The sequence below is a fragment of the Pollicipes pollicipes genome, unplaced genomic scaffold, assembly GCF_011947565.3.
Source record: "Pollicipes pollicipes isolate AB1234 unplaced genomic scaffold, Ppol_2.1 Scaffold_4219;HRSCAF=4965_pilon_pilon_pilon, whole genome shotgun sequence".
Lineage (NCBI taxonomy): Eukaryota > Metazoa > Arthropoda > Thecostraca > Pollicipedomorpha > Pollicipedidae > Pollicipes > Pollicipes pollicipes.
In genome coordinates this window covers 23,858,661-23,874,395 of record NW_023596448.1, presented here as the reverse complement: position 1 = coordinate 23,874,395, position 15,735 = coordinate 23,858,661, and the positions used below count along the sequence as shown (strand labels likewise).

At 50.9% G+C, this 15,735-nt stretch overlaps 1 protein-coding gene and 1 long non-coding RNA gene across 2 annotated transcripts; both read left to right on the top strand.

The window, feature by feature from the left end:
* The first annotated feature begins 5,866 nt into the window (after positions 1–5,866).
* On the top strand, positions 5,867–9,812 carry LOC119095025 (putative elongator complex protein 2). Its single transcript, XM_037217930.1, has 4 exons — positions 5,867–5,982; positions 7,264–7,624; positions 7,841–9,352; positions 9,383–9,812. Exons 2-4 carry the CDS (start codon positions 7,289–7,291, stop codon positions 9,776–9,778), a joined length of 2,244 nt encoding a protein of 747 aa, XP_037073825.1. The 5' UTR covers positions 5,867–5,982; positions 7,264–7,288; the 3' UTR covers positions 9,779–9,812.
* Positions 9,813–11,136: 1,324 nt separating this feature from the next.
* On the top strand, positions 11,137–14,039 carry LOC119095990 (uncharacterized). The gene is made up of 3 exons (XR_005093965.1): positions 11,137–11,244; positions 12,526–12,632; positions 13,996–14,039. It is a non-coding gene; the product is annotated as an uncharacterized LOC119095990 (long non-coding RNA).
* The last annotated feature ends 1,696 nt before the right edge of the window (positions 14,040–15,735 follow it).

Below are 15,735 nucleotides of genomic sequence, written 5' to 3'. Positions count from 1 at the left end.
TGCCACTGCTACCCGGAAGCCCTGTGTATTGTGCTTTGCGATGTATAACTGTTCTTGCTGAATCGACATTTCGCAAGCAAACTTGTTCTCGGTGACGTGAAGCCTCCGCGTTGGCTAATTGCGTAGTGAAGCCGGAGAACCAGAAGGAACCGGAGGAACGAGTTCGGACAGACGTGAAAACGTGAAAACTATTACTACAGCCGAAGTAGGCCATATGTCTGGCATGCAGTTGAACAGACGAAAATCTCGGTTGACCGGTTTCGGCCCTTTGCTCGATACCTCAGCAGCTCTGTGAAGCGCTGCAGGGCACAACTGGCTAATGGTGAGTCATTACGTCACCGAAGAGAATTATGTTCAGAAGCCTCAACCAAGTCATTATCACAGTTGGTTGTAGATTGTTTTTGCAAACAAAAGAAGTGTAAATGTGACTGGTTTATTACGCAGCCCCTATTACTGAGCGCTGTTGTGAATATGGAGTGTCACATCAATTGGGAAGTAAAGCATGCAACGTGAGCTCTCTACGCATCGTGTCTTAAATAACGGCTGAAACGGCTAACGCGTCATCGCGTGGAGCACTCCGCTAACCGCCACTGCGAAGAGAATTAGACTAGATTAGACTAGATTAGATTAGACTGTCTCACGATCTGTTCATCGAATCGGAAAATTACAATTAATTTCAAGTCAGCGATGGAAAATCTGTCTGTCTTGTTTGTTTTGTTTGCTTGGTTGCGTGACATTCGCGATTTCTCACGTAGTACATATTGTGCTGAAGTGTATCCAGAAGTCGCGCGTCTTTTGTTAAGGAATACTACGACTCGACAGTCTATACGGTGTGTAAGACAGAAGCTGCGATTGAGTCCCTAAAAGAGGAATTAAAATATTTATTCGTGTTTATAAGGTGATAACACAGCAGCCTAAGCATCACACAATCTCACAAACATTATGAGACGTATTGCTCGGTTCAGCACGTATGGGGCTGAGAAAAAAGAAGAGCGGGGAAACACAGCATTTATACCACGGACGAAAACCACTGAAATCACTCGCTTCGTCTGGTTTATACTTTGCACATTTTTCTAGTAAGTGGCCTCACATGACGTCATTTGAGGAGCACGGGTAACGCGGTCGAGCGCGGCTGACCGTGACTGACATGTGGTCAAGTCAGCCTCCGGCTGTGCCAAGCAGAGAAAAGAGGAGGAACTTAGCGTTGATGCATTGCAGACATACGTCACATGCTTGATGACGTCATTACGTCGTGATGCCTTTCCTACCACATACAAGATACAAAGTGCAGAGCAGCGGACAGGGCATCATGACAACGTCCGCCAATTGATGCCCAATGTCCGCTACATATTGAAGGTGATCTTTGATGATTGCACGAAGCCAACGATATTCTATGCTCACGATACGAGCCTGGAAAAAGGCCTCTTCAGTAGTTTATATTGTTTAGTGCAGTTTGGAACATGCTGATTCGGATTTACACAATTCTAGGCGCTGAGGACTAATGCAACTGGTCAAGTTTCGTAAAACAACTGTTATTTTTTCAGTTTTTAGAGCGTTCCATGGCGTTATGACATAATTCTTGAACTTCAACTGCTCGTTGAGTCCGGGCATATCTCATCGCCAGCAACACATTTTGAATTGTGACTTAGATAAACGCATAGTGCACAACACACGCAACAGAAATGCCACTATATTTTGGCAATCAAATACTCGCCTTGTGAATCAGTGTAAATTGTGTGCGTCAACCACGTAATAAATCGCGAAGGTAAGCCAAATTTTATTCATAATTCTGCCAGTTCTTGCTGAAAACCCCTTCCACGATAAAAAAGTGCTGTGTGGATATTCTTTGCACTGGAATAAACACCACTGCAAAATCGCACCATTGTGATGTTCATATCATTTTTTATAGAAGGTTGCTTGCCACTTCACAACATACCAGGCTATCTTTTTGTTCATGGCTGCTTTGACGCTTCCGAATAAGCACTGGCTTTTAAGGGTTATAAGGACATTTTGTTTTGCCACACAATGACATTTTATCTGAAACTGGGAGAATTAATTTTGCAGTCCAACTCAGCGTGATTTTGCCGTTTTGAAGTTCGAAACCATAACTTGATCTACCGTAACGTAAATTATAATCTAAATCTCAATGTGTTTGGTCACCTCAGCCAGAAGCGGGATTGCAAATATTAGGCCCATCACTCGCATAGTTCCCCGCAGACCTCACTGACTGCGTATCGGTTGAACTTGTCATCAAAGTATTGCATACTTTTACTAATAGATTAAAAGGTGATGGATGAAACGGGCTACGCGTTTGAAGTACATATTACACCCCAGGCTCGGATGATAATGCTAGCAGTACTTACTTCGTTCGATTTCGACTAGAGCCACTCCGGCCATTTCAAAGCTATGAGATCAAGCAGCGAATTAGGTAATTGTGCAGGGCCGTGGTCGTCGCGGCAGGCCTCCACTAACAAGCCCAACACCACGCAGAGTACCCTGTTTGCGGCTTGTGCGGGCGCCTCCGAGATCGCTCGTGATGCCCTCCCCCGGCGCGGCCGTGAAGCCGGCTTACGGCTGGTGGCGACACCTGGCCCTGCCGAGACGGGGTGCTGAGAAAACTGGGGCTGGAGCGGTGCCAGTGAGGAAAGCGCGGGCACGACTCGCAAGTCGATATCTGGGCGTCTGTCGCTGCCGTTCAGGTCGTCCATCAAGTCGGAGCACCGGACTTATGTGACCCTGCCTGCGTACAACGCATAAGGGCTGCGCATGCATGCATACCACGGCAGCCTGTTAGGCCCCAGCGAAACAATCCTGCTTGCCGAGTCACCAGAACGAGTCGCGGAGGACCCATGGTTCGAAAAAGGAGTGTGAATGTATGCACGCATGTGTGAATTAATGAATGTCACTAGCTACGTCTCTGCCTTTTCTCTCTCTCTCTCTCTCTCTCTCTCTCTCTCTCTCTCTCTCTCTCTCTCTCTCTCTCTCTTCTCTCTCTCTCTCTTCTCTCTCTCTCTTCTCTCTCTCTCTCTCTCTCTCTCTCTCTCTTCTCTCTCTCTCTCTCCTCTCCTCTCTCTCTCTCCTCTCTCTCTTCCCGTATTATGAACAAATACATTTCGGATCCGAATTCGTGAAAGTTCATCCACCGACAGCGCTACCCGGCTTTTGGAACTAGTAACACAATACTAAATGATTCACAGCATTCGGTGGACAATTAAACATGGTGTGGATATCACTGCAACACAGCAACGCCTCTTACCGACCTCATGACGCACCGTGTTTACTTGATTCAAAGGCCGGGCTGGCCTTCGAGATACGGCCGAAGTCATGAACAATACCAGTGTGCTAACATTAGGGATCCAGCGTTCACGCACACCCTATTCTGTGGCCCTTTGCGTCCTGTTATTGTGCACATCAAAAGTTTCGAACTGCAAAACTCGTCAGGGAAATGGCCAGGAAAAAGCAAAAAAAACGCCTGAGAAAGCAAGGAGTGAACACAGCAGCAACTCTAACGCGAGATCCACCAGGGTGCCTCGTCGGCGACGTCATGCCACCAAACTGCAATGACTGTGGTCTAAAGCGCATTTGCACGTAAATGACAGCCTAAAACAGTGTTAAAAGTATGGGACTTCTTCTCCGGGTGATTTTGCCTTTCACTTTTGTTTTCATTTCGCCACATTGCCAGTTTATCCGAGTGACACAAGCCATTCATGAATTTCCCTGCATTATGGTACGCTTAACTTTTTTGGATTGTCTCACTGACATCCTAGTTAAGAAGCTTACGCAAGTTATTCAGTGCATTTGTAGTTAGAAGCTCTTATCTATGTGGTTAAGCTCTTGAAATCGGAAAGGATGTCATGATGAAAATCACTCCCTGCTTTTTAGTAGAATTTATACCGCACCTTTACACATCGAAATCTGAACGTCCAAGGTTCGATTTGGCTTCTGAGATCGCATCCCAAGCGCTAGCCTTGTTTACACCAGCTGGACTGGACCCGTAGGTTGTTGATGCTCACGGACCGGACCGGTAACTTGTTTACACTGACATGCCGGACCGGTTAGCACGAGGGTTTGTTCCGATCTACGTCGCTCATCAGCTCGACACCCGTACTGGGAGCGGACTCCCCTATCTTTGAGTGGCCTGCATTGAGACAAGGTGTTGACACGGAGAACATGGCTGGAGTTCCCTCCACACACACTTTCGCCGTCGGAAAGTGTGTTTGGGAGAAAGGGGGGGGGAAGTCCAGGATTCAGCCATTGCTGGCTGAATCGGCATTGGCTGGAGATCGCTCTCGGAAAGTGTGGGGGAGGGGAAGAGTCCAGGATCCGGTCATTGCTGACTGAATCGGCATTGGCTGGAGATCGCTCCCGGAAAGAGTGCGGGTGGGGTGGGGGGGGGGGGGGGAGTCCGGGTTTAAGTTATTGGGGCCAAGTTCGGCACAACAGAACCTACTCCCGCTCTTCATTCAGAACACACCGATTTCAGGCTAATTCGTTTCGAAAGACAACCTCTGATCAACAGGTCAAACATATTTTGTTAAAAAGTAGCACGCAAAGCAAGTGACCACTGCGCGTTTCTTACACATGGTCGCGGGCTGAAGGTGCTCGAAAACGCATTTATCACCGTTAGTACAACAACTGACCTGATGGTGCCTCAGCGTTTTGGGTTGGGATTTTTTTTTCGGACAATAACTGATGTTACGTAAACCAGGGGCGCTATTTAAGCGACGTTATCAAGAAAGCATTAGCTATATTGGCAAAGGCGTTTCGAAGCAGCAAAAGTAGTCGTTCGATGCATGGTGCAGGTCATCGACGTTAACTCACCCGGAGCGCTGGCTGCGGTGGGCAAGGACCTCTCTCCTGGCCCCTTCGGTGCAACCAGCGTGGAGCAATTCGTCAGTGGTATTTGCGACCGCTGACATTCCATCGAGATTTCTAAGCGAGAACACGTACGTTCAAACACAGAGCTGGTGGCGATGGGCGATGTATGGGCTTATCAGAGTTGGGAAACTTTTCAAGGCTCTCGATCATTCTCAGGATGTCGGAATGTCTTGGCATCAGTTTGATGCCTCGAGGGCCGGTTTATGATGGGAAGGACTGAACGGCCGACCAGTCCTGTTGACGACGCCACGCTTCGAGATATGGGATTGATCAACACCAAAACTTTGTCATTTGATCCTGTTCGATAACCCGCACTATCCAAAATATGGTGAGCTTGGGTCAGGTCAAAGGTCACACCAAAAATACCAAAACCCGGAAAAACGGGGTTGCAGACAACCCATGACCCGAGCCTATGGGATCGATCAGCATAAAACCTTCAGCAATCAATGTGTCGTAGCCGATATCCTCTCTTTTCCAGAACATGGTGACATCGAATCTGGTCAAAAGTCACAAAAAAACGCACAAAACCGTTTGATGCCACAACTGCGGGCGCTTTTGGTGACTTTGACCGGACCCAAGGCCACCTTAATGTAAGCGGGATAGGTTACCAAGTGGCACTAAATGGGGAAGGTTTGGTGTCGATCGGTGTCATGGGCTTGGAGCATGAAGTTGTCAGCAGGTTTGATCCGCCGTGTATTCCCTCCTCTTTGTATCTAAAGCCAACAAATCGCTGGGACTTTTAGCACCAGGATGACCCCTATCACCTCCAGCGGGAAGGGATATACCTTTCAGTCATCCTTGGCTACGCTACTTCATATGACGTCGCTTGCAAATTCCTTACAAATATCGAATGTTAGAAATGTTTCGAATAATTCAAGTGTTTGGGTGAGGTGTGAAGGGAATCTGGGTCCAGATCATATACAAATATGCCAGCTCATAATGCTTGATACAAAGTATTACGCATCCTTTCCAATCGCGTTACGCGTCGCGGTGCATGGTATCATAGGGGACGAGTTGACACGCGCGATGCGGGGTTGGAGTGGGTTGGCGCTTCGCTGTTTTGACTTATTTGCTTTCTGAACTATTCCTCGCCTAACAGTTGCGGTGAGTCTTTTACCCCGTGGCCCTATCAGTTGGAGTGTCTTCCTACCAAGCCACTTGTGGTGTGGCGAATTTTCAAGTCGTTATGCGCTTTCGCTTTTTGCGTCTTGCCCTGGACACGTGACGGCCTGCATTGCCATTGGCACTGGATAGCCTATGGCAGATAGCATTGTCCGCTCGGGATCACCAGGGGGTGGGGCATGCCATGCCAAACATTATGACATGCTAATTTTTTTAGCACACCATTCCACAGCTTTCAATTTAGGGTAGCTCATTAAAATATGTGGGCATAAATATCTTACCAACTGCATGCTTAGCTTATAAGAACATCAAATACTGAACCATTCAAGGGGAATAGAAGCACATTAGGTGGCTGGTGTGCAATTGTCCCCATGCATTGCTATTTTTGGCATGGTAGACACCAATGTTTGCTTTAAAGTAGAATTATGGTTCAGCTGGACTGTGCTGCTACAATTACATTTGTATGGTCCTCATAGTTATGTTGGCCCTTCATATTTGACTTCACAATGGGACTCAGGACCAAATAAAGTTGTACATATATTGCTAGACACCAGGGTAATTATAAGTGTTGATTTATCAGCTGGCCCACTCTGTCCTTCTGCAGGTAGTCAATTGGTATCAGTTTTTGATATACTCATTTCTAGCCTAAGGAGAGTAGGCAATATAACAACCATGTTTAAGTAGTGGTCACAATGCCATCCCACTGCCTTCCCATTACATAGAGCTAATTGGTTTCATCTACTACAAGTATTGACTTAAGCTCCAGGTTAAACTTCTTTTTTAAACATCTTGACCAATGTTAGAGTGAAAAATTGGCTTAATTGCATGTGGAAATCAAAAATGACCAGAAGCAGCTACTACTGAATACTTGGGGTGTCATGTGGTGATCTGATGCATCAAATCATCACACATTCAAATGTGCCCACACACACATTTTATAATTTTATCTGTAGGCATCATGTGAAAATGGCAGGTATGGAAAGAATGACTGTCCAGCCATCTGTGTACCTGTCAGCGCATCTTGTAGGTAGTTGGCTATTTTCATAGGTTTGTATTAAACATAGCATTTGTAAAGTCTTATGAGCTTGCTCAGGAGCACAACTGGGTTTTGCACCATTTTAGGCTGTGTGATTTGGCTGGGCACCTACCAGGGCCTGTCTAGTCTAAGCAACATTCTTGAGTGACAATGAGTTCAGCTGTGAGAATCTGCCATTGATGATGATGAGACCCCCACACTCCACACCATTCCATTCTCCCCCACAGCCCTGCGGACCTCCGGTGCTACGCCATGCCGTGCACAGTGAGCACCGAGTACATCTCAGCTGCCTGCAGCTGCACACCAGGCGCGCTGGACTGGGGCCACGGTGGCCGGCTGTGCTTCGGCTCGTGCCAGGCGCTGGCGGTGGCGGAGCCGCTGCCCGGCGGCGACACTGGCTTCCGGCTCACCAACACGCTGCACCACCACGCCGGCGATGTCATCGCGTGCCGCTGGGCGCGCGAGCTGCCGTCCGACGCAGCGCTGCCGCTGGCGGTGACCGGCTCACGCGACCATGCGGCAGCGCTCTGGGACATGGCGTCAGAGCCGCCGGCCGTGGCGGCGCGGCTCGTGGGCCACGGCGGCCCCGTAACGCTGGTTGACGCCGCGTGCTGGGAGGACGCCGCAGGGCGGCGCGTCATCACCTGCGCCACCGCCGCCGCCGACTTCTCGGTGCGGCTGTGGGAGGGCGTGATGGCCGACGCTGTGGCGCCGCGCCAGACGCTGGCGCTCGGCGCCGGCCAGGCGTCGGCGCAGCACCTGGCGCTGGCGCTGCGTCTGGCGCTGCCGCCGGCCGCTGCCGCACCCTGGCTGCTGGTCGGCTCGGACGACGCCGCCATCGTGGTGTTCGCGCCCGGCGAGGACGGCGCGTACGCTGCGGCGCTGCGCCTAGTCGGCCACGAGGACTGGGTGCGCTGCCTAGATGTCGCGGTCGTCGGCGGCGACCTGCTGCTCGCCTCTGGGGGCCAGGACGCCACGATCCGCGTGTGGACGGTGCGCGAGGCCGACGACGCGGCGGAGCAGCCCGACCTGCTCCGCCTGCACAGCCAGACGATAGCGGCGCGCGACCGCTGCGGCCGGCCGCTGCTGCTCACCGTCACGCTCGAGTCGGTGCTCTCCGGCCACGAGGGCCGCGTGTACGGGCTGCGCTGGCGGCCGCGTGCCGCGCGCGCCACCGCCGCGCCGCCGCTGGCGTCAGCGGCCATGGACGGCGCGCTGCTCGTGTGGGAGCGCGACGCCGCCACCGGCGTCTGGGTGGAGGCGGCGCGGCTCGGCGCCGTCGGCGGCAGCGGCTTGGGCTTGCTCGGCTGCGCGTGGAGCCCGCGTGGCGACCGGCTGGCGGCGCAGGGCCAGCGCGGCGCGCTGCACGTCTGGGCCGAGGCCGAGCCGGGCCTGTGGCGACCGGCCGTGCCGTGCGGGGGCCACGCCGGCCCCGTCAGTGACCTCGCCTGGGCACCCGGCGGCGGGTACCTGCTGACCTGCGGCCGCGACCAGACGACGCGCCTGCACGGCCGCTGGGCGTCGGCCGGCTCGTGGCACGAGATGGGCCGGCCACAGGTGCACGGTCACGACCTGGACTGCCTGGCCGCCGTCTCCGACGCGCGCTTCGCATCCGGGGCGGAGGAGAAGGTAGCGCGCGCGTTCGCCATGCCGGTGGCAGTGCGCGAGACGCTGGCGACGCTGTGCGGCCCGGACGCCGCGCCGCCGCCGGAGGAGGCACTGCCCGATGGCGCCGCCGTGCCCTCGCTCGGGCTCAGCAACAAGCCCGTGTTCGCCACCGAGGAGACGGCGCAGCCGATGGCGCGCCGCGACCAGCCGGCGGACGCATGCTTCGTGCGGCCGCAGCTGCGGGCGCCGCCCACCGAGGAGACGCTCCTGCAGGACACGCTCTGGCCCGAGCTGCGCAAGCTCTACGGCCACGGCTTCGAGCTGCTGGCGATGGCGGCCAGCGGCGACGGCCGGCTGCTGGCCACGGCGTGCCGCGCTGCGCACCCGGAGCACGCCGCCGTCCTGCTCTGGGAGACGGCCGACTGGCGGCAGGTCGGTGCGCTCGGCGGCGTGCACCAGCTGTCCGTGGTGCAGCTGGCTTTCTCGCCCGACGACCGCCGCCTGCTGACCGTGTCGCGGGACCGCACCTGGTCCGTGTTCGAGCGCGTGGAGTCCGAGCCGCCGGCGGAAGGGTCGGAACGGGTGGCGCCGCTGTACAGGCTGGCCGCGCGCGGCGTGCGCGCGCACTCGCGCATCATCTGGTGCTGCGCCTGGCTGCCGGACGGCGGTGGTTTCGTGACCGGCTCGCGCGACGGTCAGCTGCTGCGCTGGCGCCCCGGTGGCGCCGCCGGCTGGGAGCGCGAGGGCGCGCCGTACCGGCCCGGAGCGGCGGTCACCGCCGTCGCCGCCGCGCCATCCGGCCTGTTTGCCGTAGGCCTGGAGACGGGCTGCGTCCGGCTGCTGAACTGGAGCGCCGCGGGCGGCTGGGTGGAGCAGGCGGCGCTCGACACCAGCGCCGCCCACCACAGCGCGGTGAAGAGGCTGCAGTTCCGGCCCGGCCCGCAGGAGGGCGCCACTGACCTGCTGGCGTCGTGCGCGGCGGATCACGCCGTCAAGCTGCACCGGATCAAGTGGGGCGAGAACGGGTGCGGGTCGGAGGACACTGAGCGACGTCCCTCGGTGAACTGTGATGATCGGGGTACTGGGGTTCCGGGTGAACACGCAGCACCGGCCAACACGAGTGGCGTGAATTAGCTATTTGCGATGAATACATAACGATTATTTGCAATGACCGTGTTTTTGCACCAATCTCCGAGTAGCAAAAACACCTGCAGCTAATGCATGCACGTGTACGCTGCTGCATAAAAGCAAGCCGCGCGATCAAACAGGTAATCCGGGATTCCCGCGGTCCATTCCAGGTCCATCCGGGTCCGTGGTTCGCTAGCATACGCAGGGAAGGTGGAGGCAATCGGGTACCCTTTCTCTCCCTTAAGTTCGAATTTTTCTTGTTTTTGACCACAGATGTCATCAGAAAGAAATGTGAAAATCCGCATGATGCACGCCTCGTCGAGCCCCGCCGCCGCTCCCTCCCCCCCCCCCCCCCCTTCCAAAGAAAATCCTGGCTGCAACGCTGCTAGAACATTCAAGTTAATCCGATCAGCGCATACAGAGATTATGCGGTGCGTGGAAAAATTTGGCTAACCTGTCCCAGAACAGCTATATTCCACTTTTTAGCAAGCGGGTCTGCTGCACCACCGAAAGTTTTGCCCGGGATGGATTCAGCGCCAGACCTTGGAAAGTGCGAGTCAACCTGGGTGACAATAACCTGGGTTTGGTGCCATTACACTAAATGAAGTTAAATTAGAGCAACTATTGCTGTTTTTCAAAGGCTAAGGGGAAGCAATAACATCTTATCCCCTTCACGGATTCGCTATTAGCGTAATCCGCATCCGACAATCAAAAGAATCGCTACTGTGACCTTGAAATTTTAACAAAGCATTGGTCACTCGTTCGTTATCAACACGAACTATGACGTAACAAGTTCCATTTTGGGAGGATATTCCTTCGTATGCTTTTGAAACTTTGCAACGCTCATGATAGGCAGCCTGATTGTCCACTGTGCTTTACTTTCCAGCGAAGTGATTTTAAACCCCGTGAAAGGGCAAACTTTAAGCTATTTGAAGGTGATTTATTTCTCGCAAAGTGGTGCCTATACACAGGCCCAGAGGTAGTGACGACGACAGATCTTCTTCACCACAATCCATGAAATATGTCTCCAGCTTTTCATAGTTTTTCCAGACACCTTTGGTGCTTTTTGAATTGAGGCTTTTCACTAAATTGCCGATGTAGCAACAGTACACGTCCATCGTTACGTAGGTTATAAGTGGCCCGATGGGATTGCGTTGAACGCGTTTCCCGCTTGATTTCGTGCAACTTCAAGGTGTACATTTTTAATTGTTTCAGAGAGTAAGGTTAACCGGGAGTACCTACCAAGCCCTCCTCCTCCTTGCTTCCTACGGCTTCATCATTCAGTCGTGCATGTTCCCAGCTTAGTGCTGTTAGAGGGTTCATTTATGAACGATCTAGGCGTAACCGGCGTGAAGCCCAAGGCCCAAAGCAACCACCGCAATCCCCGGCCCTTGATCCCGGGCCCATGAATCCCATGCAAGGCCGAGTCCGTGGGCAGTTTTGATCCAATAGACATTTGGAGGTAGTGATATGTAAGTATGGAGAACAGAGGTCCAATGAGGATATTCGATAAGTTGGCTGTTAGTAATCAGCACGTGATTTTAGTGGGCTTGCATTGTATCGGGTTAACGAGATGTCACTCGCATAAAACGTGATACGTTGCTGGTGCCCGCCTTGGCACGATTCCAACGTGCCACGGCGAGGTTACGTTATGGTTTATTTTATCATTATGGTCTTGGCGATTCTTCGAAACAAAGCATATTATGGTGTCAATGCTCGGAAATTCAATAATCAGTTTGCTGCCAGAGCACGATGAGCTATGACGTTACCCAGGTGTCAGCGAATCTTTTGTTTACAGTGGGTGACATAGTAGGTAGGTGGGCGGGCACCCAGGTGGAACACTATGACATTTTAGGAAATAGCTCTAGTAGTTCATTTGAAATTGTAACTCACTATTCCAGGCTTTAACATGAAAGCCTATCATGAGGATTTTGTCATGGGATGTGTGAGGATTATACCTATCTGCATGGTTGCTGGTGCTATCATATTGTGGTGCTTTTGACTTAGCTTGAAGTCGAGCCTCACAATTTTTGGGAAAATCTGGTACCTGGCTCACAGGGGTATATGATGAGAAGGCACTGAGTGTTCTTGAGTCCCCCTTGGGCAAGCTCCCATGCACTTGGATATCTGATGCTGAAAGTGTTTATTTTTATTTGGGATGCCAGAGGTGCTAAGTTGCTCATGCTAGCAGGCAGCTATTGAAATGTGTAATGAAAATGTCAAATATTTCCAGCTATGGAACCTGGTTTTTGACCAATGTGATCAAGTATAATGTAGGCTATCTGCAAGAATTTCTACTTCATTGTTATATTTTGTTCTGGTCTGGTTTGTTCTGGTCTCAGCATATATAGCAAAGTAAATAATCATGTTTATATATATATATATATATATATATATATATATATATATATATATATATATATATTATTTATATATATACATCATGTTTTTTAACATGCATCATTATAATGTAATTATATTTTTTAATAAATAAAAACCATAGTTTTAACTTGAGGTCATTGTAACTGATGGAAGACCCATTACAAAGTTACATGTCTGTCTTGCATGCTCTGTTGTCCCAGACTAAGCAGGGAGCACATACTGAGAAGACATGCCATTTTTATTTTTATTTTAGTGGTATGCAGGCCATTGCTTCACGTTGTTTTGTTATAGTGTTGTATTGTGTTCTGGTGTAAGGGATGCATGGAGCATTGAACTCTCATGAAATTGTATTCTTTTTCTCTGTATTTCAGACAAAAGGCAAACTCACTTAAACTGATGGAGTGTCCACATCTGGAAGAAAATGTGAAGATCAAGAGAGACCAAGTCTTGCAGCATTCCAAGTTGTGGAAATGTGAAGGTAGCAGACTGATTTGTTGCAATTCTTTATGCATAATGTATACCAAATATATTATAGTTTGTATAGTTTATGTTGTTTTTGCTTTATGATACCAGAGCTGCATTTATCAGTTATCTGTGTGCTGTCATATGTGAAATGTGCAAACACCCCTATAACATATTTCACATCCACTATAAAATTGCAGCTTGTTGCACCTCACCATATACCATAATGAAGTCATTCACTTGAAATTTCCTGATATAATGGTGGGGTCAGGGTTAGCACAACACACACTGCTTAGCATGAATGCTGATCCCTGAAATCCATTAAGTAAAAATGTTTGTATTGAATATATATATATATATATATATATATATATATATATATATATTGAAAGCTACCTTTTGTGAATAGAAATATTCCACTTCTGCATACTGTGACAATGTTTCTGCTGTAACTGCATGAGATCAGGATGTATTAGTCCATGGTAGAACTAGGTAAAACAAGTTGTGGGGCTGCGTGGATGGCATAACATGGATATTCTGGTGCTTGGTTTAATATATATGTGCTTGGCTGTCAGCAGCCTGTGTACTCCTCCTGATTGGCAGGCATTGGTGGTTGCTATTACCATTGGTTCTACTGTGCACTATTAGCACCAGTTGCCACAGGCTATTGTGTGTTGTTATATGCTGTTATACATATTTATATGCTATATGTGCCATAAATGCCTTTCTGATGTGAATTACTTGTCTGCTAAGGCCAAAGACATGCCTGATATCTATGCCATTCTACTATTCTATTTTTCTATTCAATTCTAAATTCTTTTTTCTATTATCTAAATTTTATTATCTAAATTCTATTCAATTCTAAAAGATGTCTTCAAATAAAAGTGGCACTTGAAAAAGTGAGCTGGGGGAATGTTCCCCTCACACTGTGCTGCTGGGTTGTCATGATGAGCATGTTATACCAGACTTCATAGTATGTCTTTAGGTGTAACCTCTCTTTATGCACAATGGAACCCATTAGTTGGGAGCATTTTGCATCATGGCCTAGTGAGCCAGAAGATGCCTTAGTGTGCCATACCACTAGCTGTGACATAACCGTGTGTGCCTCAGTGTGCCACCACTGACTGTGACATGACCAGTGCCTCAGCATCATGCACTGCTGACTGTGACATGACCTGTGCCTCAGTGTGCCACACCACTGACTCTGACATGACCTGTGCCTCAGTGTCATGCACTGCTGACTGTGACATGACTGTGCCTCAGTGTGCCACACCACTGACTCTGACTGACCTGTGCCTCAGTGTCATGCACTGCTGACTGTGACATGACCTGTGCCTCAGTTTCATGCACTGCTCACTGTGACGTGACCTGTGCCTCAGTGTGCCGCACCACCGACTCGCCCTGGCTGTGCCTGCACTGCGGCTCGTCGGCTGCGGGCGGTACGTGTCGGGCCATGCTAAGCGCCACCATGAGCAGCGCGACAGCCACGCCGTCTGCATCGAGTGCCGGCAGCTGTCGGTCTTCTGGTGAGAACGCCACACACCTCCTCCGTGCATCCCCCCCCCTCCCCTCTCCTTTAGATGACCGGTCGTAGGAATACGGGTGATGCTCTCGGCTGGCGGTGCGCGTTCGACGGCATTGTTATTCTATTGGTGGTGTCGATGTGAGCAGTGTTGGCAGCAAATGAGGTTTTGGTCCAGGATGGTAAACGCTTAGCATGTAAGCTGAAATGGCAAGGACACGCGCTAGAAAATAGCATTGGTATGTGCGAGGTTTTGTTTGGCTGGTTCCTGGTAAGACTAACGGTTTCGCTTGACTGGGCACGATTTTTCCACCCAGATCGGCTCATTATTATCCTGGTCAGACCACTTCAAACAGCGGTCGGTCGGTATTTCACTGGCAATGTTGTAAACATGGCATTAAAAGCCACCATCTGCCCACCCTCAATAACCGCCTGCAATGCTGGGTACCCGTGTTAAGCAGACTGTCCTAGTGAGCCTGGTCAGGCACCGGATTCCTGTTCATGGACGTTCTCAAGGACACCAAGGTTGTTATCGGAAAGCTTACAAGAGGACCAGTTCTCGTCGGCCGAGCTTGGTCGCCGGTTCAGAGACCTTTTACGGAGCATCGGGCATGTTTAAAATGCCGTAAGGCGAAGCTGACAGAGTCGTATTCAGGACTGGTACAGGTCGGGACGGTACGTATTTGTCCAAACCACCACTTCCTCGCAAATAAGCCCGTGACGTTACATGATGGTACATGCGGCCCGTTACATCCCTTCAGTGCGTGTTTTTCGCACTTACGCGTGCGCCTATTACCGAACAACCTATATTTGCAGCTATGAATGCGACGACTTCGTCTTCAACGACACGGGCGGTGGCGCCATAGACCGGGTGCGGGGCGCACTGTCCGCCGTCCACTCGGCCGAGGCCAATGGTGACGTCATCGTGCGGCCACCTAGCGGTCGAAAACGGAAAAGAAACCGGTGAGTCTGCCGCCGTGCGGCGCCACCGGTTTGTTGGTCGTGTGAGCGCGCCCGGGCAAAGCTGACGACAGCTATGGGTGATGGAAAGGTGTTCATACGTTTTGCTCAGCGCGGAGCGAACACAGAGACAAGTGTGTGATTCTGCGGAGAAGGATTAGTTTCTACCGTCTGCTGTATGAGCACTGATCAGCTTATGCGACCAAACATGCTGACAGGTGATGAATAGGCCAGTTGGCTGTGCAACGGACGCGATAGATTCTTGACGATTGATGGAAGCATGGGGCGGTGGCGATAGGCCTGAACAATCTGCTCGGCTTGTCATTTCAATGTGCGGCCCGATATGGATGACTTTGATGCATGAAGAGAATGGTAGACATGGATTTGGGCCTGGACTCATTCATAAAATGACACTCTTTGTGGCATGAGGCACCATTTCGTGATGAATTTTGTGTCACTAGGTGTGTGACTGTTGACAGCCCCTTCTTTTCGTCGGCAGAGATTGGCATAAGCAGACCACGGGGCCTCAACTCATGTAGCTGAAAATTGCTGCTGACCCCAACTTTAAAAAAAAACTGCTTTCTGTTCTCCTTTTTTCTTTCGGTCAGAAAACCGAGTTTTTGTTCATTTTTCCCAT